The 23,684-nt window shown below is 40.1% G+C and overlaps 1 protein-coding gene and 1 long non-coding RNA gene across 2 annotated transcripts in view; one reads left to right on the top strand and one right to left on the bottom strand.

The window, feature by feature from the left end:
* Nucleotides 1–1,446: 1,446 nt before the first annotated feature.
* On the top strand, nt 1,447–2,897 carry cebpb (CCAAT enhancer binding protein beta). The gene has a single exon (XM_062999052.1). It carries the CDS (start codon nt 1,684–1,686, stop codon nt 2,464–2,466), a length of 783 nt encoding a protein of 260 aa, XP_062855122.1. The 5' UTR covers nt 1,447–1,683; the 3' UTR covers nt 2,467–2,897.
* Nucleotides 2,898–8,149: 5,252 nt separating this feature from the next.
* The window catches only part of LOC134317716 (uncharacterized), a 33,947-nt gene continuing 18,412 nt past the window's right edge, over nt 8,150–23,684 (bottom strand). The window contains exon 3 of the long non-coding RNA XR_010013264.1: nt 8,150–8,660. This is a non-coding gene — a long non-coding RNA (uncharacterized LOC134317716). The remainder of the gene's footprint in view (nt 8,661–23,684) is intronic.

Genomic DNA, 23,684 nt, shown 5'->3' with positions numbered 1-23,684 from the left:
TCACGAGTTTATCACAGGGCAAATACACACACACACACACTCAAGGCAACTTGTAGTATTTCCAGTTATCCTGACTGCATGTCTTTGTGCTGTAGGAGGAAACTGGAGCACCCAGAGGAAACTCACACAGACACAGGGAGAACATGCAAACTCCATACAGAAAGGAACCCTGGACTTTGCTTTGAGGTGACAGTTCTATCCACCGAGCCAATTGAATATTGTTAAGTCATAAAAAGCATGGTAAGAAAGGTTTTTTGTTAAAAGGATTGATTCGATTGACGAATTAATAAATGAATTTAATATAGTAAAACTAAAAGAACATACTGTAGAAAGGGGCTTGGTATGAACAAATGGATTATATACTGTCAAACCACAGGTACATATTCTATGATGTATAAATAAATAAATGATATAGTGTTATGAACGTGGAGTGGATAAGTGCCAGGTAATTTAATACATTTACATTTACAGCATTTAGCAGATGCTTTTATCCAAAGTGACTTACACAATGAGCTGAACACGATGAGCAGTTCAGGGTTAAGGGCCTTGCTCAAGGACCCAACAGTGGCAACTTGGTGGTGGCGGGGCTTGAACCGGCAACCTTCTGTTTACTAGTCCAGTACCTTAACCACTGAGCTATCACTGCCCTATTAATAGGGGAACATAGTGAGGGTTTTACAACCCTGAAAAGTTCAAGTGTATTGGTTCAGTCGGGTGGCATGGTGGCTCAGTGGGTAGCACTGACGCCTCACAGCAAGAAGGTCCTGGGTTCGATCCCCAGGTGGGGTGGTCTGAGTCCTTTCTGTGTGGAGTTTGCATGTTCTCCTTGTGTCTGTGTGGGTTTCCTCCAGGAGCTCCGGTTTCCTGCCACAGGCCAAAGACATTCAAGTGAGGTGAATTGGAGATACAAATTTGTCCATGACTGATTTTGACATTACTCTTGTGAACTGATGAATCTTGTGTATCGAGTAACTACCGTTTCTGTCATGAATGTAACCAACGTGTAAAACATGACGTTAAAATCCTAATAAACAAACAAATAAAAATTCGTTCAGTCGCTTGGATGTGAGCTGACTGATTCAGATGGAAAAATACTGTGTGTCCACATGGTGCTCATGTTCTTGTACCCTGCTGTTTACTCAGGAACCTGAAATCAATATCTTGTGCTGAAAGCATTGATAAGGTTCTCTAAGTTCTTGTCTCTCTTTGCTTCCACTTTTTTTTACTTGGCTGTTGTATTCAGGACTATTTTTATGCTGTTTGGTATCAAATCTAGTTTAAAGATTGGGTCTGTTTGTATTGGTGTACTTGGTTCAGAAGGGGAAAATGACACAGAGGCTTTAGCAGGTTTGGGCCGGTTTGCACTAGGAGTCGTGCGTGTACTGCCGGAACTAGGTGTCTGTCAGAGCCACGCCTGCTTTCACCAAGACATATAAACAGAAGGGCTGACACATGGGACTGTCAGCGAGCTACTCTACCAGCGCACGGTGGTGATCAGGAGCGATCGAGCTGAAATATAGATAGTCGCAGTGATCGCAGTGTTTAGCAGTGAGATTTTGGAAATAGGGGTTCGTTGTGTGTGTGTAGCTGTTTTGTTTTGGGCAAGTTTGCGCCTGTTAACTTGGTGAGGGCAGCCAGCCCTTGAGTGCGCGTCCTGCCGCAATCCGGCGGGTGTTAAGATCCATGGAAGTAGTGGGTTTTTACGAAAGCCTCGCATTCCATAGTGGTTTCAGTCCCGTCCACGGCGGCGCGTATAAACCCAGCACTGACGGCTCCATGACGAAACTCGGCATCTCCGAGCACGAAAAGGCGATCGACGTAAGCATCTACTTGGACACTGGGCTTCACTACCAGCAGCCGATCCACAGCCAGGAGCTGTTCGGGGACTTCGGCGAGGACCCCAAGGCTAAGCGAGTCTCTGAGGCTTCCTACACGGAGGCGCACCGGAGCCAGCTGGGCTACCCGGAGCTGCAGGAGACTCGCCTGGACACCGTGTTCAGCCCCGATTTCCTGGGCGCTTACGCGAAAAGTCAGTGGAGAGCCGACGAAGAGCCACGAATGGACGGTTCAGGAGGTTTCGACATGCGCTCGTATCTGCAGTACCAGTCTGCCCCGAGTGGAAGTCTGGGCAATATCTCCAACGCATCTTCTTCATGCTCCAGTCCGCCCAGCACGCCCGCAACGCCCAGCAAAGCCAGATCTCCGCAGCCCGGAGGAAAAATGCCATCATCGGGCAAAGGAAAGAAGAGACTCGAGAAGGACAGCGAGGAGTACCGGCTCAGGCGGGAGCGCAACAATCTGGCGGTGCGCAAAAGCAGAGACAAAGCAAAAGTGCGCAACATGGAGACGCAGCACAAGGTTCTGGAGCTGGCGGCTGAAAACGAGCGCCTTCAGAAACGCGTGGAGCAGCTGTCAAGAGAGCTGACAACCCTGCGCAATCTGCTTTCTGCAACCGGACAGTGCTAACACAGTGCTTTTTCCTAAATGACTGCAAATTTATTTTCCAAAGAGTGAATAAAAACGACGAACATTTGATCAAGAATATGTTTACAAAAGCGAAAGTGTGTGAGGGGGACTGGCGCCTGGATTGCGCAACACACTCATGCTTGATGACTTTGTTGAGTACTTTGTTTCTCTGTACAGTATTTTTGTATGGGTGAAAATGTCTACTGTTTAAATAATACTCTGTTATTTAAAAAAAAAAAAACCTTTTCCCCTCACGATCTGGGGCAGTGTCTGTCTAGGGAAGAGTTGTACTGCAGATGTATGATGCAACGCATTGTAACAGTATTGGCCATGCAATGAAGAAGTGTGCTAAAGAAAATAAGGGAAAATATGTTCCTATGTTCTATTGCTATATAATATTTTATTGAATTAAAAGATTTGTACTTCCTTGATCCTATTGTCTTTGGTTTTAATTACATCTATTTTTTACTTATTTTGTATGTTCATGTTTTGACACTTAATTTAGACAAATATAAAGATATCATATAAATATAATTATTGTTTTTATAGACTGTGAGGTCCTTTTTATTTTTGTATTTTTATTTTTACTAGGATCAAACAGAAATATTTATAATCTGGGCAAATGAATGCGGTAGGCTAAACACAATGCAACAAATTCCACCACAATGTTGAACTTGTTCATACTTCTCTTAGACACATTTACCACCACAATATGACTAGTCAATAAAATGTAGCTTATTATAATGTACATAATAATGTATATAATAAAAATCACTTAATATCTAATAACAATGTCTGTTTAATAAATCAGAGACATAAAATTCCAGGGAAGTAAACATCCATACTTTCAATCACTCACTCACAAATGCATGTTGTTAATACCCAGACTAAACCCACACATACTTGGGGAGAACACACCAAACTCTACACAGAGGAGGACAGACTCTAAACAGGCTCAGACTCAGGATCTCAGGAACCTACTCTGTCACCATGTCACCACATACAATAGAAATAAGCAATACAAATCAGTCAAAAAACATTTAATATCAGAATTACCAAATTTTACAATATGCCAATTATATATAATCATTTTAGTATATTATCATGTGTTATATTTATTAGAAGTATGCAGTGGAGATCTGTAAATAAACATCTATTGTTAAAATCACCACAACAGCCATATCAGTTTTATATGACAGTTCGGTTAAGTCATTTTACTATCTTAAATAACCTACTAAGTATACACAGCAATTTAATTCAATTAATGTGCATGTTATCTCTTGTCACAGGAGTATCTTCTTAAGATATTAAAGGCTTTGTCGGGGCCTTTTACAGGTTTGTCCTTTGTACATTTTAGTCAGCAGTAAAGCAGAATTATCTAAAACACACAGGCACTGTCAATAGTCTACAAAGTTCAGTGCTCTCCGGATCCAGGGTCAAGGCTGGACCAACAACGCCCCAGCCGCTGCTCAGCCCAACTGCAACTAGTTCTCATTACAATTGTTTAAGTAAGAAAGATAAACTCATAAAAAGAATATCACTTTTAATATAAAAATTATAAAAACTATCCAGTATCATTATTACAGATGTGCAGCACCAGCAGGACTGAATGAAATGGTCCGATAACTCAAGGCAATTTTAAGCTGGCTGTGTGTTTCAATTGCTCACATATAATTTGTAATGCAACAGAAAAAAACATTAAGTATAAAATTAATCAAACCACTGTCTGCATGGACGTAAGATGGAAGATGTAAAGTGAAATGAGTTCAAGTGCTTCCAGACAGGTGCATTGCATGGATTGAGGTAGAGGTCAAGTCAATACAAAGTTATTTTACATTTACAGCATTTAGCAGACACTTTTATTTAAACAGTTGTGACAGTATACATAAGTATCTAAGCAATTGAGGGTTAAGGGCCTTGCTCTGGGGCCCAACAGTGGCAACCTGGTAGTGGTGTGGCTTGAACCTCTGATTACTGGCTAGTACCTTAACCACCAGGCTACAGCTGCCCTGTTATTTGTGACATACATGTTCAGCATGGTGCACTATTTTTTCTGATTGGAGTGGTCTCCTACAGGATGACAATGCCCACATCCACAAGGTATTAAAGGTTAAAGGTTTTAATGATATGACAATGTAAATTCACTATGGCATTGACAGTCATAAAAACATTAGCTAATGTAGATGTGGTGTTCCACTGTATGCTGCACTATTCTGTTCTATTTATTCATTTATTTATTCTGCATGGCTATTGCTAAACGCATGAGCAGTTAGGTTTACATAAGTGTTGGCTTTTGTGTGCAAATCTCATCTAAATGTGAACCGGAAATTTTTGTACATCATTGCTAGCTGAATATCTTATTATTTACTTATACTTTCATCAGTTCCAGTGCATCATCCATTTATTCACACATCTACATAGCACCTGCTCTAATCTGGCGGCAATTCAAAGTAGCCAATCCACCTACCTACACCTAACAGCCAGTGGAATGTTATTTTTGGGCTGTAATAACTCATCTGAAAAGAACTCACTTCAAATATTATTATTATCATCACCATTTTTATAATTATTTTCCATCTCCATTATAATCCATCTCAGGTCCTCGACCATTCCCGCTCCTCAGACATAGACATAACAGACACCAGTTCGGCTGGAAGTACCTCTGAGGATTGGAACCTTGGATCCCTACAGTAGTGTGCTAGCATAATTTACTATTAATTTTATTATTGCTGTTATTATTATTGGTTAAGAGGTAGTAGTAGTAGTAGAGTTAATAATAGCTGAAGTATCTTAAGGAAATCATATTCTGTTTGACCCCATCTGTCCTAATCAGCCCTAGACAGCTGCCTAATTCGCCTCTGCCTGGACCTGGCTGTGATCACCAGCCTGATTATTAACAACAAATAAATACTGGACATAAATTATAAAATAAATTTCAGTGCTCCAGCAATAAAGCTTAAGTTATTTAATTGTCCAAATGAATCCTTTTATTAGATTTCCTACATGAAAACCCAGCACTACTCATGAGTATTAAGCATATAATTGGGCTGCTCATACATGTACTTAACCTCAATAAACTCATTTTTATGAACCAATAAACCAGCCACTTCACCACTTCATGAATGCAATAATTTACCACAATCAGAATGAAATAAAGAAACCTGGCCTTTTTTTTTTTTTTTAAACAGCATGATAACATCTTTAAAAAACATTGCATCACAGTGCAGTAGACAGAATACATGAGGAAACTTGGCACACTGAGAGACTGTATCATTGTCGGTTGTGGTTTACGGGTAGGATTTGGATAGAAAATCGGTTAAACCTGTTTATTTCATTGGGTTGCCGCAGCTGACATGCACATCTGATCCTCCAGGTGTGGGGCTCCTCAAAATTGCAGGAGTAGAAACTAACATGTGGGAGGGTGAGTTGAGAGAAGAACCTGACAGACAGGTGCTGACCAGTTAGTGAGAGAGACTAGGAAGACCAAGCTATTATCATAACAATGGAGGAAGGGAGTGTGGAAGAGCGAGAGAGCCTGAGAGAGAGCTGGATTGAAAGAGCTAGAGAGAGAATGCTGAGATCTAAGGTTTCTGTGTTCATGCATTTGTGGAGGGTCGTGATGAATCTGGTGCCACCCGAAAACTTTGTGCACAAGGCACTAAACACCCGTCTATCACAAGGCACATTTATACTTAGGGGAATCTAGAGCAGCTAATCCACCTTTTGCATGTTTTTTAGAAAGTAGAAGTAAATCAGAGTAATGCTGCCCTGTACATTTACACTATGTCAGGTCCCAGGTTTAATCCTGAGCCTGATTATAAAGCTGAGTCGAATATTGTATGTTTCTAATTAGCTTTTAGTTTTTTCCCTGCCCGCTTTTCTAAGTACTTCCCGCCAATTAAATTCATTGCAGTAAGTGGATTGGCTACTTTGAATAGCCTAAGTATGGGTAAATATTTGATGCCATGCAAGACATGGACTTTTGTCTTGGATGAATTTCCACCTTGTGCCCAATGATTTTAAGACAGACTCAAGAATTATCTTTCCTGGTCCCACCAGAGCTGAGAGTTCTACAGACACCAGTAGCCATGCCATTCCACCAAGATGATCTAAGAAATGCTATTGGTGTTTTCTGTTAGCTGCTTTCCGCCATGGTACCAGTCAACATGCCCTCCAGTTCCCAGCCTCCCAGCCTGAACAGTAGACAGTCCAAACAGCCAACTAACAGTAACACACACATGCATGCCTATACACACACACCACCACCAAGTGTAAATGTGTTTATGTTTCTACAGTACTACATGTTGCACTATGTACATGTGTAAATATGTTTAGCATGTATGAGTGTGTGTGTTGGTACATATTGTCACTGATCCTTCTTAAGCCCTTTCCCTTGGGGATAAATGAAATACATCTGTCTGTATGGGGCGGCACAGCGGGTAGTGCTGCTGCCTTACAGCTAGGGCCTGGGTGTAAATCCCCGGCCACAGTCATTTCTGTGAGAAGTTTGCATGTTGCATGAGTGTCCGCCGGGTGCTCCATTGTCCTTGCCCAAGTCCAAGACATGCAATTAGGCCAACTGTAATGAATTGTAATGAACTGGCAGCCTGTCTGGGGTGTTTTCTACCTTTCGCCCAATGAAAAACCGTGATCCTAATCAGGATAAAGCGGTGGTAAAAGAGACAATAAATGAATAAGTGAATGAATTTATGCTTGTATGCTCTATGTAGCAATCTACAGCCTGTATGTATGCATGTGAAAAGAATAGTCTGATTGTTTTGCACATGTCGGAGGGAATATGTGCTAGCCAGTGTGACTTGTACATGAGGCGAAATTGACAATGCAGTGAGGAAATTGGACATGCCTAAATTATTTTAAAAAAAACTTCGTACTCAGGATAAAGCACTTATCAAAAATATATAAACAGCAGTGCTACCGATGTGACTGGATGTCCAACAGACACAACTGGCCATGTCTGATGGAGTGAAGGTTGGATGGGGTGTCCTCTCACTTTCGCTACAAAATGCAATCTCTGTATCTGGCCGAGGCGCTGGCACGAGCGGTGTGGGATTTACTTAAAGCATAGCTTAATTTTCTGTACGCGATACGGCTCTGTGTGAGATTCTGCCACTGGCTGGTGAAAACAAGTGGCCGGCGACTTTACACATGGCGAAAAAACAACTTCTGCATAAAGCACACAAAAGTTTTGAGAAATGTGCAGCTCATAGGTTTTTATGAATAAAATACTACAAGAGCTATGTTTAGCTTTATAGTTGTAAGTAAAAAAATGTGTATTTAGATGATTTTGTCTTAATATAAAAAGTGTGTTGTAGGTTATTGATCCATGTTTAACAGAAAATCCATACACCCAGTGACCTGGTGTTGTTTTTGTGTGGGCAACATTTCAAAACACTTCCCATTCTGGAGGAGAACAGAGCTGCTGGGTTGCTTAATACTTTCCTTCTCCTTCATAGTGGCTTTAGTTTTATGTTGTGCAACTTTCACAACTGTTTCACACTACTAGAGTACAATAACTGTGCTGAGACAACAGTTACACATAGTTCAAAAAAACTTTGAGTTATTATTTACTAATTAAACTTTATTTTTATAACAACTTTTTTGTCAGCTGTACACTCATGCAGTGAAACGGCCATCCTGTAACATACACAACAACACACAGATAGGTGGTGCACACAAACAAAGCTTTATTGGTTTTAAAGGGCCCAATGTGTTTCAGAATTACATTCTCTACATATAGTATAAGATATCATTTAACAGACCAGCGAGGGCAGGAGGATTTTAAATAAAATTATACGACGTGGGCGCTCAGGTAAAACATGCTAGCACACATTCGAAATCTCAGCTTTGCCATCCGGCTGGGCACCTATATGAACAATGAATGTTGTTTACACAGGGTAAAAGCTGGAATGACGCTCCTCATAAATGATGCGGTTACGACCTCTGCTGGCTGATTGGTGGCGCCTGCACAGAGATGAGAAAAGAGTGCTCTCAGGGTGTGTCTCTCCATACACAACGCTGAGCTGCACTGCACTCGTCAAAGTGTAGGTGATAAGATGCATACGGCATGCTGCCCACATGTCGGAGGGGGCGTGGGTTAGCTTTGTTCTCCTCAATCAGAGCAGGGATCGGCATTGGTGCAGAGGAAGCATGACGCATTCGGGCAATTGGACGTGCTAAAAGGGAGAAAAAGGGGAGAAAATGCATAAACAAAAGAAAAAAGAAAAAAGAGAATCCGTTTTTTCAAAATAAAACATCTTTCAGAGTGTGATTTTCCATAAAACAGAAAAAAATACATTTTTAGTCTTTCTGTGCGGCCCAGTAATGAATAACCCACGGACCGGTCCATGGCCCGGTGGTTGGGGACCACTGCTCTACACAAAGTAACAGATAAAAGACACGAAAACATCCACAGCCCAGAGAAAGTGAATAGAACAGGGACAGCATTGAAATGGAACTGGTAGTCACAATTAGTAACCACTCAGAAAAAGTAAAGATTTGTGATGCCTGAACACAAACCGGGGGTCTGGGCAATGCATAAGCAGCACCCCAACCCCACCGAGGCGCAACCCAAGAATAAGGTGAACTTATGGGTGGGGTCTGCTGTGGAGAAAGAAGCAGAAAACCAGACCAGACCAAGCCCAGCATTTCGGGTTTACCCAGCCAGTTCACCTTGTATAAGTTTGTAGAAGAGAGAACCCGACTACCCAAAAGAAACCCCTATGGACACAGGACAAACTTAAAAAAACACCTCACAGGTGTTCAGGTGGCACAGCGGTAAAAACACATGCTAGAACACCAGAGCTGACGTTTCCGGCAGGCTGGGCACCTACATGAACAACGATTGGCTGTTGGTCACACAGAGTGGGAGCCGGACCAGGGCTATTCATAACTGATGCAATTACGACCTCTGCTGGCTAAATGCTAGCGTCTGCACAGAGGCGAGGAATAATGAGGATTAGGGTGTGGCTCTCCGTACACATATGAACTCGCCTCGTGCAAGTGAAAAGATGCAGTTGGCTACAGCACATGTGTTGGAGGCAGTGTGTGTTAGTCACGGCTCTTCTCAATCAGGGTGGAGATTGACATCAGTAGAGATAAAGCGTAATGCAATAGAGTAATTCGATGTCTCGATTGGAGGAAAAATTGGGGGAACACCTCACAGACAGTAGTGAGCAGAATTGAGAACCCAGATGCTCTGGAAACATGTTGCTGTGCAGCTTTCACTCTACTAGGTGACCCATCCCTGACACAACATAAACCCATACATTATTCTGGTTGGGCTTCCTGGTTTAAACTCTTGGACTGCAGGGCCAAACTTGTTAATGTAATAGTTGTAATTCCAGAATTAATTTGTAAATTATATTTATCACTATGTTTTAATGAGTTAATTACTATTGGGTGTGATTTAGAGGTGTACTATAGTAAACTTCATTCATATTTACAAAAAATAGGAAGCTGGGAAACTCTCGTAAAGCAAGTCACTTTTTCAGAGGCAGAAGTACTTTTGCTTTGTAGGAGCAAAAGTGCAGTCAAACGATCAGCAGAATACTGTTGTACCCTGTTTAATTGTATTCGTCACTTGCTACTTCACCTAAATGTTTTAAAAGGGGTGGAATGGTGGGGCAATGGGTAGCACTGTCACCTCTCAGCAAGAAAGGCCTGCGTTCAATTCCCTCTTTGTGGAGTTTGCATGTTCTTCCTTTGTCTACATGGGTTTTCTCCTACAAGTCCAAAGTCATGCAGTCAGGCCAATTGGATCTACTAAAAATTGCCCTGACGACCTGTCTGGGATGTTTTCCACCTTTTGCCAATTGAATCAGACCCACCACGACCCTGATCAGGTGTGAGAGCATTCAATATATGCTCAGTGATAGGCAGTCTTTCCAGAATGTACTCCAGTTTCATTTTCATGTTTTATCACCGCTTGGTCCTGGTCAGGATTCCAGTGGTAAAGAATATGCAAGAATGAATGAATGTACTACTGACTTTGACACATTCTGGAGTTTCCATCCATCCTGGGGCATAAGGGGTTAATCACCGGAAGTGGTGGATTAGGTCACGCCCCCTGGAGTCAATCACATGGGGTTTTCCCGCCTGATCATTCCTACGTCAAAGTCTCCTCCCCGAGGGAAAGCCATGCCCCCATTTGTTCCCAACCAGCATTTACTGGCAGTGCTGGGGCGTGTGGCAATAAACAGAGTGTTGCGCAATACGTTCTCCCAAACCCTTCTTTCCTCCTTTCTTTTCTGCAACCTCTCCTCCTTAACCTCGCCTCTATTCTCTCCTGTCAAACAACCCTCCTCTCAATCCTTCTCTATCTTTCTCCCATGCAACTTCTGTTCCCTTTCCTTTTCTCAGTCCTCCTCTCCTAAAAGTTCTTCTCTCTTTTTTCCTTCTTTCCTTTTTTTTTTAATCCATTACTCTTTTGTTTCCTCAACCCTCTTTTCCCAAAACAAACTTTTTAAACTTCTCTCCCCACTTGCATCGTCTCATTCCTCCTGTACTCTTTTCTCTCCGTAGTTCTTTTCACGTCGCTGTACATGCCTCTTGCGCCACCTGGGCGCCTTTCTGCAACATTCTAATTCTACTTCCTTTCTTCAAATCTCCCTCCTTTGTCTTTTTACAAACAAACCCTTTTCTTCTGTAGTATCTCAAGTTTTCCGCTCATTTCTTTCCTCTCATCGGGCGTGCACTGTCACTTCACAGCAAGAAGGTCCTGGGTTAAATTTGGGTCGGTTCGGGTTTTGTGTGGATTTTGCATGTTCTCCCTGTGTCTGCATGGGTTTCCTCCAGGAGCTCCGGTTTCCTCCCACAGTCCAAAAAAAATTCAAGTGAGGTGAATTTAAGATACAAAAATTGTCTATGACTGTGTTTGACATTAAAGACTTAACAGTAATTACCAATCTTGTCATGAATGTAACCAAAGGTGTGTAAAACATGAAGTTAAAATCCTAATAAATGAATAAACTTTTCTCTTATCATCTCATTCCAACCCCCAGACATTACTGCAACCTTCATCTATTCTTTTTCTATTTAGCACATCCTAGGTCATGATCACATGAGTTCTTTTGTCATCTTTAAAGAAAAAGAAAGTTGACGGACTACTCACATCAGTCAGTGTGGGAATGTGAATATATAAGTGTGTGATGCTCTTGTGTCTACTTGTGACTCATACAGTGTATTCTTTACTTTCCACACAAAGCTTCTAGAATAGGCTCTGGACACCGTTGTGCATATTAATATGGAGTTCCAGCTATAACAGCCTCCAATCTTCTTGGAAGGCTTTCCATTGTGTCTGTGGGAATCTGTGTCCACTCAGCCAGGAGAGCTTTTATTTGCATTTCTGTTATTTTTATCCAAAATGTTCTACAATTGTACCTGAATTCAATTATAGCAATTGGAGGCTAAGGGTGTTGCTCAAGGGTCCAGCAGAGGCAACTTACAGTGGTACGGCTTGAACCATCAACCTTCTGGTTATGGATCCGGTACTTTAACCACTGAGCTACCAGTGTTATAAAAGATCAACCACAAATGTTGGAGTAATACAGTCTGTAATCAATCAGTTGTTTAGTTGGGTTAAGTTCAGGGCCACTTAGACTTGAAAATGTAGCATCACTGTCAAGCGCTATCATTTTGTATAATTCCATATACATAAACAAGTTGTAAACCTTTTCAACATCCCATCATCTAGCATGTTTTCCCAGTGTCTATGTGGGTTTCCTCTGTATACTCCAGTTTTCATACACCTTCCAAAAATATACCAGTAAGTCAGCCACCTAGGTATAAGTGTAACAATATTTATCAGTGAATATACGCTCTGTAATAGGCAGTCTTTCCAGGGGGTACTCCTGCCTTGCACCACTTTTCAGGGGGTACAGATCCTGCCAATAATGTCTAAAATGAAGTGGTAAGTAAAAATGAATAAATGAATGTAAGCATGTAGAGTCAAGTGTTTTTTCATTTAAAAATGCACTTTATTCCAAAGATACTTAAACATTTTTCTACAGACATAGCCTAGAATCTCTGGGCACAAAGTGGTGACATGCCAAGGAGAGGACTCCAATCCTTCCTCTCATACATAGCCAAATCATGTCTGTAAGCAGATGCCCGACCGGTCGATAACACAGCTGGAGAATTGAACCCTGTATTGATAGTGTACTAGCGTAATTTACTACTGTGCAACACATGTGCCCTCCAAGCTATATTAATATTTTTTACATATGAAATAATTATTATTATTTTGATGACACACTCATACATTTGGGTAAAATGAACTGTTTTACTTTACCCAAACATATGGCTGGAAAAGACAAACTAATTGTATTTAATGCATTTTCTCCCAATTTAGTGTAGTCAATTTGTCTTCCTCTACTGGGGGATCCCTGATTGCAGTCGAGGTGGGTATATTGCTGCTCCCACCTCCTCCGACGCGCAGCCCTTAACGGAACCCTTTTCCACCCATGCACTCTGCACAGGCGCCTCTATCCGTCAATCAGGGTCTTTACACAGCATTTGAAGACCCCGCCCACAAATTCCGGTCATCCCTCCCTGTAGGCACTGCCAATTATGCCCGCTAGATGGCGCCCAGGCGACCAGTGGCAATGCCAAGTTTCCAACTGATGAGTTCAGAATCTCAGTGCTGGTGTGCTAGCGGAATATCCCACTGCACCACCTGGGTGCCTCACAAATTTTATTTCTATTAATTTTATTTCAATGCCTTGATGATTTCAAATTAAGTTTAAATGTGATACATGTTTAAAAAAAATTTTATTATTTTTTTATGCATTTTCTCCCCTTTTTTCTCCCTTTTAGCGCGTCCGCTTGCCCGATTGCATCATGCATCCTCTCCACCAATGCTGATCCCTGCTCTGATTGAGGAGAACGAAGCTAACCCACGCCCCCTCCAAAACGTGGGCAGCATGCCGTATGCATCTTATCACCTACACTTTGACGAGTGCAGTGCAGCTCAGCATTGTGTACGGAGAGACTCCCTCTTTTCTCATCTCTGTGCAGGCGCCATCAGGCCAATCGTTGTTCATGTGGCCGCTCAGCCTTAGCTGGCAGGCAAAGCTGAGATTTGATATGATGTATTCGAGATCCCAGCTCTGGTTCTAGCATGTGTTTTTACCACTGTGCCACCTGAGCAGCATGTTAAATTTATATAGTATTTGTTTTGTCACCAATTTGACTCAAAAATACACAATATGCATTTTTGTACTTGTAATCATGTATGTGTAATGCAGCATAATGCATAAAGTAAGAAGTGTTTGCATTGTTAAATCCATTTCATCACATTTGCCTAAGAAGCAATGTTTGGCCAGCTGGGAAGCACATTCCACATATGGTTTCTAATTTATCTGAGTAATATTCCAGAAAGTTTCTATCTAGGAATTGCCCGATTGAGATCAAATTAATCATATACAGTTAAGCCTTTGTAGTAAACTGGTTCTGCTCAGGTACCCCCTATAATACATTTTTAGTCGGTGGTTAGTAATTCTGTGAGAAGCCTACTCACTTCTCACAGCACCCTTGTTTTTTATTAATGATACGTACATTTACATTTTACATGACAGTTTTGTCCAGAGTGACTCACTATTGTGACAGATTACAACGCAAGCACATGAGGGTAAAAGGCCTTGCTCAGGGGTTCAACAGTGGCAAGTTGTGGTGTTGTTGCTTAAACTAACAGACTTCTGATTACTAGTAAAGTACCTTAATAGGCAACCACTGACACTTCAGGTTTTAAAACATGTTTCATAACATTACATTCGTAACATTACACAACATTTAAACCACCTCTCTGTTTCTACACTCACTGTCCATTTTATCAGCTCCCCTTACCATATATAATCACTTTGTAGTTCTACAATTACTGACTGTAGTCCATCTGTCTCTCTACATGCTTTGTTACCCCCCTTTCATGCTGTTCTTCAATGGTCAGGAGGACCCCACAAGAAAAACAAAGCAGGTATTATTTGGGTGGTGGGTCATTCTCAGCACTGCAGTGACACTGACATGGTGGTGGTGTGTTAGTGTGTGTTGTGCTGGTATGAGTGGATAAGACACAGCAATGCTGATGGAGTTTTTAAACACCTCACTGTCCCTGCTGGACTGAGAATAGTCCACCAACCAAAAATATCCAGCCAACAGCGTCCTGTAGACAGCGGCCTGTGACCACTGATGAAGGTCTAGAAGATGACCAACTCAAACAGCAGCAATAGATGAGCGATCGTCTTTGACTTTACATCTACAAGGTAAACCAACTAGGTGGGAGTGTCTAATAGAGTGGACAGTGAGTGGACACAGTATTTAAAAACTCCAGCAGTGCTGCTGTGTATGATCCACTTATATCAGCACAACACACACTAACACACCACCACCATGTCAGTGTCACTGCAGTGCTGAGAATCATCCACCACCTAAATGATACCTGCTCTGTGGTGGTCCTGTGGGGGTCCTGACCATTAAAGAACAGGGTGAAAGCAGGCTAAAAAAAAGTATGTAGAAAAAGAGATTGACTACAGTCAGTAATTGTAGAACTACAAAATGCTTCTATATGGTAAGTGGAGCTGATGAAATGGACAGTGAGTGTAGAAACAAGGAGGTGGTTTTAATGTTATGGCTGATCACTGTAAATTCTAGTTTATTTCTTTCAGTAAAAGTTATAACATGTCTATTCAGGTTAATTTTTAAGCCATGCTGTGGTTATTTACACTCTGTTCATCAAGAACATTATCATATATGCAAAAACATTCAAAATCAGATCTTTGTATGATCAAAACTGTATTTTATGATAATTTATCTACAACTATTGTATATTTTTCCTCCTAATTTATTCACCTGAGAACTTTAACTTTGATTCACTTAAGATCGATTTGGGCATTTTCTGACCAACCACAGTTTAAATGTAAAATTCCTTTGCTTCTGATTGGTGACTAGGTCTATAGGTAATTTTGGTTATTTCATTAAATTATTATTAAAATTAATTGTAAATGATTGCATTAGTTGTGTTTTTATAACCTTCACATTAGTTAGAGTATGGAAAAAACAGCACTTTAAGCAGCACAAGGTTTTTAAGTGAAATTCAGCATATGCATGTTGGTGGTTAAAAGAACTCATGACAGCATAATACTCATAGAGACAAGAGTCAGCATTCTGCATCATGCTTTATGACGTTGGCAGATATGATTGAGGGTTCGATCCTCAGGTGGGGCGGTCCGGTCCTTTCTGTGCGGAGTTTGCATGTTCTCCCCGTGTCTGCGTGGGTTTCCTCCGGGTGCTCCGGTTTCCTCCCACAGTACAAAAACATGCAGCCAGGCTAACTGGAGACACTGAATTGTCCTATAGGTACCTAGCCGCTAGGATGCATAAACCAGTGCATTGTAGTGCTGGTCCCAAGCCCGGATGAATAGGGAGGGTTGTGTAAGGAAGGGCATCCGTTGTAAAAACTGCCAAATCAATCATGCGGATCACGATCCGCCGGCGACCCCTAACGGGAGCAGCCGAGGAAATAGAAGGCTGTTCCACCTAATTAGTTCATTTAATTTAATTGAACAAAAAACAGTACATCTGTAAAACTATGAATATTTATAAAGACACATTTATGTCCTCCTGACATCTCTATTAACTGCTCCTATTCCTATTCTATTTTTATCAGTTCTTACAGTTTGAAATGAGTGGGAAGTCTTAATTTTTATTCATAAATTCTAACAAATGTAATTATTAACACCCATCCTGTTAAACCCCAGTAGCCACGGTTTGGTTATATATATACAGTATATATATATATATATATATATATATATATATATATATGACACATTTATTATTGTTTTCATTTTCATTCATCATTTTATCCTGGTCAGACCTGGTCAGGTGATGTTTGTTCCCACCCAGAAACCTAGAGGCTCAGGGAAGGAATATACCACAGACAGGGTGATAATCCATCACAGGACAACACCCACTAACACATTCATCAACTTAGCAACTAAAAGGCAGCCTATGTTAGTTTCAGGTAGAAATGGCTAAAAATGTTCAATTAAAATGAGTTTTTACTTTATACTTATTCATATTTGCAATACATATTTTTGGGCATTTAAGGATTTGGAAAACCTTCTGGAAAACTACATCATCACAGATAACTTGCATAAGATTTTTTATAACATGAGTTGTGTATTGTATTTTCTTTTCTATTTTATTTATGCTTTTTCTCCCATTTTCTCCCAATTTAGCATAGTCAATTTGTCTTCCGCTGCTGGGGATCCCTGATTGCAGTCGATGTGGGTATATTGCTGCTCACGCCTCCTCCGACTCGCGTGCAGCCCTTAGCGGAACCCTTTTTCACCTATGCACTCTGCCCAGGCGCCTCTCTATCTGCCAATCAGGGTCCTTACACATTGTTTGAAGACCAAACCCACATAGTCCAGTCATCCCACCCTAGCAGAACCTTGTCCGCTAGATGGCGCCCAGCCGACCGGTGGCAACGGCAAGTTTCAAACCGAGGAGTTCAGAATCTCGTCGCTGGTGTGCTAGCGGAATATCCCACTGCGCCACCTGGGCACCATGTATTGCGCCATGTGCCAGGTCAATACAAATTTTATAATGTTCAATTTTAAGGGAAATACAAAGCATTCTTTAGTTATATTTTTAACTCCAAAGCCACACATTTTAAAATAGGCATCATTTTGTTTATGTAATATAAACACATATAAGATTCCAAGAGCTTCTCAATCTGTCAATCTGTCAGGATTTTTCTTGTAAATTCCTTCTAATTCCTTTATAATTGCATGTTTGTCACACCTAATAATTTCAGATCAGTGAACAAAACATGGTATTTCACTAAGTGAAATTGAAACCAAGTGATCCACAAGCCACATCACCCTTGCAATAATGTAACTGCCCACAACTTATATATCCCTAATTGCACGACAGTTAACAGCAAGAATTCTAACTTTCTATAATTTATATAATTTGATATTAGTTTTTAAGACAGCCTTATTCTGTGGAGCGTGTGTAGGATGATGTAAAATGCGTCTATGTAGAGAGCTCACTAGATTTTTGGACAGACCCAATGTTTGATGTATGTGTTTACGTATCGAGTGCATTTTGTCCCTTTGGGTATTCCATAGTTAATTTTAAAAGTGTGCTTCTCTACACATGTGATCATCTCTCTGTAATCTGTGGTCAAAAAAACAAGCCAGTAAAGTATTCTGCTCCCGATAATTTGTCCATGTACAGTTTATTCTTACTTTATAAACTCAGCAAACTCTAAGGACGCTCGGCTACATTAGCAATTGGTTAGAGTTGGGAGTGTGTGTCAAAACATAGACGAGTATTTCCATATCCGTTAAGGCAGGTTGTGCTGTGTATTGTAGCTTCCTCTAATTCTATCATTTAATTTATGAGGGTTATTTAATGACTGCCGTGAAATGTGGCACTTTTCTTTAAAAATGTGTGAAATCTGTGATAAAAAAAAAACGAGGTCCGTGAAATTAAGCACATTTTCCTGTGAATTTAGTACGGCCCTAATCATGAGTCATGAACGCTGACTTTGTCTGAGGCTAAAAACATTTGCAGTTTTGCTGGGATCTTTTGGAACTTTTTTCTATTCAAAGTGATGGCTTTTACTGTGGTTTGGTGGAGCCTTATAAATGGCTTTGTAGCCTTACTATACTGGTATATATGAACGTTTTAACCTGTTGTATATACATCATAATGGGTGTAGTCAAACTAGCTCTACCAGCTGTAATCAATCATACTTACAACAATAATGAGGCCATGATACAAAGCTAAATAACAATATTACATTTAACTAGTGATCGACCGATATGGGTTTTTTAATAGCCGATGCCGATACCGATATTTAGACGAAAGAAGTGGCCGATGGCCGATATATAAAGCCGATAATACCATTTTTTTACAACTAAAAAATACAATAATAATAATAATAATACAACAAAACAGAATTAATGATCTTAAATAAACATTTATTTATCACTGTATATTCTTGTTTGCTCTTTTGGCCGTTCAAAAAATTAAATAAAAAAAATAAAAACTTTAAATAAAATACAAATTATTTCAAAGGTTTCAGTGCACTTAACATACACAAGCAGATAGCAGTATCTTTTTGTTTTTAAGAATGAACAAACATGCTTAGTGAAGACAGTTGCACATAGAAGAACTTCTTTTAAGGAGCCATTATTGAAGCACCAAACTGTGTGTGCATTGTGTTTGAGCATTTAGATAAGTAATCAAAATATAAATAAAATATTAACAAAAATATTTGTGAATAAAAAATTATGAAGTTAAAGTTAAAGTGAAATATTTGGGGGAAAAAAAGGTTGTAAACCCTGTCCAAGTCAAGAGCAGCAAATCCTTGTTCTTGTGCAGTCACTGATGTCTGCCTGGAGAGTGGCAAAATGGACACACGGGGCGCTCTAACAACAGCCAGACCAATGACTGTATACAGTCACTGAGCTGACGGAGGCAATGTTTAAATATCGGCCTTGTGCGCACATATATCGGCCGATGCCGATTATCTAAAAAATGCCAAAAATCGGCCCGATTAATCGGCCGGTCGATCACTACATTTAACACATCCTTTATTTAATAATCGAAGTTGCTGTATCTATATTTTTACCCTGTATATTTTTTAAAAATGTTGTTGTGGAAATAGCAGCTTAATTTGGGGGAACATATTGATCCAAACTTCAAGATATTGATAAAAGAGGTCAGCTTATTTAAACATTCTATCATTTTATTTGCTTTTCCCTTTGTAATACAGTAATGTACCATGGCTTATTTGCTAATGTGCTCAAACAGCACAGCCTCAGTCATGCAATAAAAAGATTACAGCACACTCAGGTTGCTAAATCCTCTGCATTCATGCCATACAAACTGTAGACCATTATTAATGTATTTATCACCCAACTCTTTCAGTAGACTAATTATCTAACTTACAAAAGATACACCAGGACAATTTATGCTGTGTTGCTTGACTGGAACATGAATTATTAGCTTTTTATGCATTATAAGAGGTCATGGACATGGAATTTCAGCCTTACAGAATGACACCGTCAGCATTTAAAAATCATGATGAGCAGAAAAATCTTGCTCTGTGTTTACAGTGGTCATTTGCCAGATTTTGTTGCCCTAATGATTGGTTAATCATACTACCAGGTATAAATCCAATAATAATGAAATATAATAATAATATAATATGTGAACTTTTTCTACTACTAAGTAACTAACTACTATTAAGCTATTTCAGTAGTTTTAAGCATATAAAATGTAATCCTAATAGACAAACATTGGTAGTAAAGTGGATCGTACTAAATAGAATGTGGACTTTAAGCATAAAACTGTCATGTGACATCAAGCATCCCAAAGAATAACTTTCTGAACAAGTCAATCTCTACTAGTTCTGCCCCATCAAGTTTAAGCTTTGATTTTGTCAAGTGGAAATGTCACGACCATCTACAGCTTGGTCTGAAAAAAAAAGTAGGCCACACAGGCTCACACATCTAGACCACCAAGTTCCATAACAGATACAGGACTCATACAAATTGCTCTTGGTTGCTACTTTCATTGTTTTGACTGTTGTAACAAGAGCGTCTAGGAAAATACAGCAGCTAATCAGCCAAACACAGCCTTAACATCTTCATGCATAATGCACCCATCGATTTTGTCATGATCTGACCATCAGAGAGAAGTGTCTGGGTTTAGCATGTCAAAATACTCTTCAGTCACAATAGTGCCGTGTTTACGTTTACAGTTTTTTGCATTTAGAAGACGCTTTTATCCAAAGCAATTTACAATACTGTGACGGTACACTGTCTAAGCAATTGAGAGTTGCTCAATGGCCCAACAAGAGCAACTCGGCAGTGGTGTGTTTTGAACCAGCAACCTTTTGAATACTAGTCCTGTGCCTTAGGCCATGTGTAAAGTGTGGTGGTTTAACAATCAAGACCTGAGTTTAATGATTTTGCATTTTAATGTAGAATACATGATTGGACTCTTTGGAACCTTGACCTAAACCCCAACATTTGGAGAGGAACTGGAATGCCGATCAGGAGTCAGGCCTTGCACCTACACATCAGTCAGGGTCTGACCTTGCTTATGCCATTATTGCAACATGGAAGGGAATCCCTGCAGTTTCAAAATCTACTGACAAGCCTTCTCACACAAGCGCAAATTGGTCTAGCGGCAGAAGGACTGACCTAAGAACTTGTTTTGGAAGGAGATGTTTAGGTGTTGAGGTCCACAAATATTCACATGGTTATCAGTACATTATACATTACACTGGTGAAGTCTGAATTAAGATTATTGTTTAGTTTCAAGATATTTAAGATTGTTAGGGAAGTAACAACTAGAAAGTGAACTCAAGTAAAAGGTAATCTAGAAAACAATTCCTCGCTTTCTCTTGCTGTCTAACTTCTGGCCTGACGATACTAGCAAGCAGAACTATGTGGTCTATAAAACAGGCTGATTTTGGTGATTTAAGAAATAAGTACAGGAGGTCCATGACAACGGATATCCGTTTTTTGGTAGGGCCGCTTTCGGGAACTTAGGCGTCGCATTGTCCGTAAGAGGAGGAACACTGACCCTCCCTTATGCAGGCCCAGATTTCAACACATCCATACTTCTCTTATTCTGGCTGCAGTGGTCGAGGAGCCATCGGGCACTTGACGTGTTGTCAGGCCGCAGAATCACATCATAAGGCCCAGGGTTGAGCAATGGCACGCCTTCCTGTTCTTGCAACACTGGAGAGCAGAGCTGTACCTCCAAAGAACATCTATGATCCACCTCCAAGGGTGTGTCACATATCACTGTGTCATATATGTACTGTAAAGTGTGTGCTGAACATACAGTATTAGATACAGGAATGTAGACACCACCTTTAGGTCAAACCTTTTGCATACATTCAAGCATACAATCTTCATGCACAGGCTTTGGAACTGTTAGGATGTCACCTCTCCAACAACTCCAGCTGCCCTGAACTATAACTGCTGTTTAAATTATTTGGGGAAAATAACAAATTAGCCTTCTACTTTAGTCTCATAGAACAAATGTTTAACAAACAGTCACTGCTGGGTTACAAACTGAAAGCAACAGCAGCTTTTTATCTGTCCACAAGCCATAAGATTACCATGTGTAATGCCAGTTGTCAGCTGGAGTGGTATAACTCAAAGCACAATTGGACCCTGGAGCTATGGCAAATCTTGCCAGCCATTGTGTGTTTTTCAAATTCAGTAATAAATAAGCATTTTCTGCAGTTGTAATTTGAACTATTTCACCTGAACGTTTAACACCAACTGTTTGTGGCCTATTTTGTTTTAGTTATAGCTTCTACAAAGTTAAAATATATACAGAGTATATAAATAATTTATTATTTTATTATATTATATTATTTTATTATTAATATATTATTTTATTATAATAGTATTATTCATTTTATAAATCTAGATATGAGATAAACCTGAAAAGAACGGTCAAGCAAAATGTAGCAAGTATGAATAATTGCTAGGCGACATAACACACAAATACAAGACACTTTCATTTTACAAGTGGTGCCAGGTCTACCAACTAGGGAGGCTGGTCATTTTAGTTTCAATTTCAGTATGCTCTTCTCATTTATTTGAATTTACAGTGACACAAAAGGACATGGCTGGTCATAACATGCTGGTCATTCTAGCTGGTCATAAAAGCAAAAGAGCGCTCTATTAAGTACTAAAGACACTTGTCATGCAGAGGTAAATAATTTGAAGACTACAGTAGCCAGTAAAGGCACAGTGGTTCGGTGGGTAGCACTGTCGTCTCACAGCAAGAAGGTCCTGGGTTCGATCCCCCAGGCAGGGTGGTCTGAGTCCTTTCTGTGCAGAGTTTGCATGGTCTCCCCGTGTCTGTGTGGGTTTCCTCCGGGAGCTACGGTTTCTTCCGACAGTCCAAAAACATGCAGTCAGGTTAATTGGAGACACTGAATTTCCCTATAGGTGAATAGGTGTGTGTATGTGTGTGTGTCTGCCCTGCAATGGACTGGCGCCCCGTTCAGGGTGTTACTGTGTGCCTTGCGCCCATTAAAAAGCTTGAATAGGCTCCAGCACCACCCCGTGACCCTATTTGGATAAGCAGTTAAAAAAGTGAGTGAGTGAGTAACCAGTAAAAGTTGCGGTTTGTTGCATTTTGTGTTGAATTTGGAGGAACCACTTGTTATATTAGCTGTGTTGAGCTATTTAATTGATCTTGTTTGACTGGTTAATTGCAAACAGCTGAAAGATTTAAAATTGCAATGTGGGGGTTAAATGATTTTGATTGTAGTTGTATGTTTGTTTTGTGGTTGATATGATTAAATTGACTTAATCATATCAAAGTCTTAAAACTGGCATAAAGAAGTTAATAATTATGGTATTATTAATGCCCTGAGAATGAGTAAAACAGTGCAACCACAAATATTAAATAATTGTACACTATGTTCTTAATACAAACAGCCTTTGATTAGCTTTTGGCTTTTTTGTTGCAAAGTCCAAATTTATCAGTTATTATTAAAGATGGACCAGGTGAGTAAATATTAAAAAGGGTAATTTAGGCATAAATTGTTTGGTAAAAAAAGGTTAAACAAGGGGACAGTATAGTTATTTATTTTATTATATTAAACCTGTTTAGCAGAGTGCTCCATCATAAAAAGACCCGGATTAAGCTGTACAGTTAAGCGGCAAGATCGGCCTCTTTTGCACAAATATACATTAGTCACACAGAAAACACACATTCATTCATGGTCCACCTTTACCACAAAATGCCACTTGTACTGACTAATACAGTATCAGAATAATTTACTTCCCTGAATAGAATACCTCATAAGAGCAAACATTTGCAAATCAGGTGTTGTAATCAATGCTTTATTAGCTGCCTCAGGTGTTCTGGAAATAAAACACATCAAATACTGGACTGGGGCAGCACGATGGCTCAGTGGGTAGCACTGTCTCCTCACAGCAAGAAGGTTCTGGGTTCTGTTCTACCTGTGTGTGGGTTTCCTCCAGGAGCTCCATTTTTCTCTTACAGTCCAAAGACATGCAAGTGAGGTGAACTGGAGATACAAAATTGCCCGTGACTGTGTTTGACACTGAACTTGAACTGATGAATCATGTGTACCCTGTAACTACCTGGGAATTCTGTTCTGTGGAGCAATAAAAACAAAACTG

This window comes from Trichomycterus rosablanca, chromosome 7, assembly GCF_030014385.1.
Source record: "Trichomycterus rosablanca isolate fTriRos1 chromosome 7, fTriRos1.hap1, whole genome shotgun sequence".
NCBI lineage: Eukaryota > Metazoa > Chordata > Actinopteri > Siluriformes > Trichomycteridae > Trichomycterus > Trichomycterus rosablanca.
Note: the sequence above shows the minus strand (reverse complement) of the source record. Positions and strands in the feature narration are given on the sequence as shown.